The sequence below is a fragment of the Mastomys coucha genome, unplaced genomic scaffold (genome assembly GCF_008632895.1).
Source record: "Mastomys coucha isolate ucsf_1 unplaced genomic scaffold, UCSF_Mcou_1 pScaffold21, whole genome shotgun sequence".
In the NCBI taxonomy this organism is placed as follows: Eukaryota; Metazoa; Chordata; class Mammalia; order Rodentia; family Muridae; genus Mastomys; species Mastomys coucha.
Window position 1 is genome coordinate 66,757,081 of NW_022196904.1, and position 3,862 is coordinate 66,760,942.

Sequence of the window (3,862 nt, forward strand, 5' to 3'; positions counted from 1 at the left end):
CACACACACATGCACACACACACACATGGACACATACACACATGCACACACACACACACACACACACATGGACGCATGCACTCACGCACACACACACACACGCGCACACACAATCACACATGCACACACACACGTACACACATGTGCACGTGCACACACACACACACACACACACACACACACACACATATTCTGGCTATAATTTGTCACCATGTAGCTGTTGATAACTTTGAACTTCTGGTCTTCCTGCCTCTCCTTCCTGAGGGTTGAGGTTACAGTTCTGCACTGTCTGTCACACCTGGCTTATGTTGTGCTGAGGATTGAATCTAGGATTTCCTGCATTGTTAGACAAACCCTGCTATCAAGTTAGCTATATCCCTAGCCTCTCAAGTAAAATATTTTATGACAAAATTAGGATAAATGAATTACTGAATACTTTCAGTTTCTAGTGATTTCTTAGAGAGAGTTTATAAGCAACTGGAAACCAATGCTAAAAGATGATTTCAGAACATGGAGATTTAAATATTGTAAAAAAGAGGTTGAGCCATTTCGTCTCCAAGATTAATTGCAAATAGGCTAGTGGTTTTAAGAGGCAAAGTGTGTTTGCTTCTATAGTTAAATGTTGGAGCAAGAATTTGTTCTCTATTGTTTACTTAATACCAATTATGATAACTTTTATCTTTTTTTGAGAATTTTATATGAGTTCACTATTCACCCCCTTTCTTCCCATAAACCCTTTCAAATTCAGAGTCTTTCTATTTTCTTTGTTTTAAACACACACACACACACACACACACACACACACACACACACCTCCACACACACATACATCCTGAGTATGTGTGTCCAATTAATGTTGTTGCACATATGAACTGGAGTTTAGAGCTGACCAGCTGGGATTGGTTGAATCATCAGAGGCCTGGTTTCTAGACTAACTGATTCTCCCTCTCTCCTTACTCAATGATTAACTATAGCCCTTCATCTAGGGATGAAGTCTTGTGAAATTACATCCTCCCTCAAAGTTGGCTCTCTGACAAGTATCATTATACAGTCTTATGTTGTTGGCTGATACAGTTCCTTTTAGAAGTTTAATGGTACCAATGATTACTCTTGCCCTTAATGGAGCAAGTCCCCATTTCTTCCAGTCTATTGAGGAGGATAAAAATAAATAAAAATTATATTAGTGCAAATTTCTCCAAAATGGTTCTATAAGGACTATTACAACAACAAACTGTACTAGAATTTCTTAGCTTGGGAATTCATGAAGTTTTGTGGACAGGGCTGACCTGCTGAAGGTTAAATAGGTAGGAATGGATGGATATGGGAAGCTTGGTCAAACATATATCAGGCATACTTGTTCAGAAGAAACTAAGCAATTTCAATGTTGTGGAAATTGGGAGAGGATTTAATGGTGGTGGTTCTGGTGATGGGGATGTTGTGTTGCTCCCTTCAATCTGTGGCATCTTGCTGGTTCATCATCTAGGAAAAATGTCATCATAAACACCATAGTCATAATACCCAGGAACATATCCTATGAATGGATTGCTTCTGATAAACTTTTCAGTTGTCTTGGGCTCATAGGATAACTCTTCCCAGAAGTTTTGCCTCTTGTTAAGGACTTGGATAATCTTTGAACCTAACATGTTAACTTTGGCTATGAGTATCCTCAGGCAACATATAATCTTGAGCTTGGTTCTGGTAGTTTTCAAGGACTTCCCAAGAAAGGATATGTGGGATAGAGGCAAGGAGTCCTAGGTGTAAATCTTTACTTATATATCTTGGGCCACTTGTTTCTTCACTGAAGTGTAATAATAATATTGAGTTTTATAATGCTATTGGGCCATCCAGAAATATTGTATTTCACTATCCAGTGTGTGCTATCTTGAGCTAAAATTAGTTATTTCTAGAACTAAAGGGCCTGGAGAGTCATACATTGACTTTCTTTCTTTTATTCTTTTTCCTTTGCTTTCTTTTTAATGGGTACATACAGTGGGAAGCCATGTTTCCCAAATTTTGTCTTAAAACACAATTAACCCTGTATTAAGTCAAATGCAGTAGTTCCGCAGCTGCAGAGAACTAGGCCACTCCAGACTCTTCCAGTACAGATCTGCAGCTTCCTGGACATCTGGAGCTAGTGGCAGAAGTTGGATTCATTAGTTTAATTGTTTGTCAGCTTGGGTTTATTTTATGAAGCTGTCTAAATGTGTGTTTCCTTGCTTATTGTTCCTTCCTGCAGTCACAGATGCTCACTGAGAGGCGAGGATCTCAACAGACAGTGGCTCTTTCCCCAAGCTCATCTCCAACCAACCATCTACCATGCCAAAGGTCTCCTGCACTACCTAAGCAGTACTGGCCGGGGGCCTGTGGTAAGTCACTTCCTTCTTTTCATACTATGATGAGATTCCTCTTACTCTCAGGAGACAGCTCCTCAGCTGTCAAGGCAAGAAAAATAGACAAAGGGGACAAACATATGTGGGAAACTTTAGTGATGGGTTTATTATTATAGTTGTTATATCAAACGACCACAAGCTGAATGACTTAAAGGAACAGAACTCCTCACATCACATTTCTGGAGGCTGGCAGTCTAAATTCAAAGAGCTGGCAAGCTGTTTTGATGCTAGTGGCTTTAGAAAGACCCCCTTTCTTGAAATGTGTTGTGGCTACCAGCAGTACTCAGTTGTCATTGGCTTATGGTGGCCCATTTGAGCCATCACTTATGTGTTCACAGGACCATCTGAAATTGGTGCCTGGTGGTCCAGACTCCTCTCTTCTAAGGGCATTCATCATGGGGTTAGGACAGTTATTCAATTTGTCCTTAGCATTCCTCTACTTGATAAGATGTACATCCTGGACAAGATCATATTCCCAGGGTCCAGGGATTAGAGTTGCAACATATATTTTATGAAGACACAATTCATCTCACGATAGGTTCACAACAATCCTTCAATGCTCATTGGTAAAAACTAGAAATTTTTCGAGTTTTATTTTTACTTTATTGAACTAGGAAAAAAATATTCTCATATATTTTTAGGACAATTCTAGCACTGTTCTAGGTCATTTCATATGTAGGATTTCCTCTCCAATCCCAAGTACTATGCAAATGATGTCAGACAATCTGAAACCAGAGGCCTTAGTTCCAGATAAGAAAGAAAAAATGGCAACAGAGTGACCTATGGGAATGCTCATGTGTTTTCTACGAACTGTGACCAGATCCATCTGCAGAAGTGTGAAGACAAACGTCCACATGTAGAGCTTAACTAAAAGTGAAGGAATGTCAGAATGAGCAGTTCTTTTAGGGCCTACTTTCTAAAGCTTCTACTCTGTGATTAAAAGAATGGCATGTTTAATGAATCCTGGAAAAGGCCTATGAGGACTGCACGCCAATTTCAAGAGATGAACACATAAAGTGCTTTCCTAAGGCCATTCAATAGAACAGAGATCCAGTTCTGCTGTAGTTTGGATGCTGAGGTATAGCCTCTCTTTGTGACTTACTCTTTGAGTGTGTTCAGATTACCCACCTCTGGGCTCAAAGAAACTTCAGGATTCAGGGGACTCAAATAGCTGTTAACTTTTATTTGTAGTATAGTGTGGTTAAAAAATACATTAAAATTAACATCTGTAAAAGGAAAATTATGATGTCCTCTTGGAATAGAGTCCAATTCTCTGGCAACAGTGTTACTACCAATCAGATACGTTCACCTGAACTTCGTGTAAGGGTATTTTTGTTCTAATTTTGTTATATTAATTATATTACTCTATGTAGTATAGTGTGGGATTCAATATGTGCATATGATAGATAATGATCAAACAAGGACATATAACATTCCTTTTTTCCTTTTTTTTTTTTTTTTTTTTTTTTTTT

At 38.8% G+C, this 3,862-nt stretch overlaps 1 protein-coding gene across 8 annotated transcripts in view; it reads left to right on the forward strand.

The window, feature by feature from the left end:
- Agbl1 (ATP/GTP binding protein like 1) overlaps nucleotides 1–3,862 on the forward strand; it is an 887,643-nt gene that overhangs the window by 469,239 nt on the left and 414,542 nt on the right. For all 8 annotated transcript variants that reach the window (XM_031387026.1, XM_031387022.1, XM_031387027.1 and 5 more), the window contains exon 19: nucleotides 2,237–2,366. In XM_031387026.1, the coding sequence (XP_031242886.1) occupies nucleotides 2,237–2,366 (130 nt within the window). The remainder of the gene's footprint in view (nucleotides 1–2,236; nucleotides 2,367–3,862) is intronic.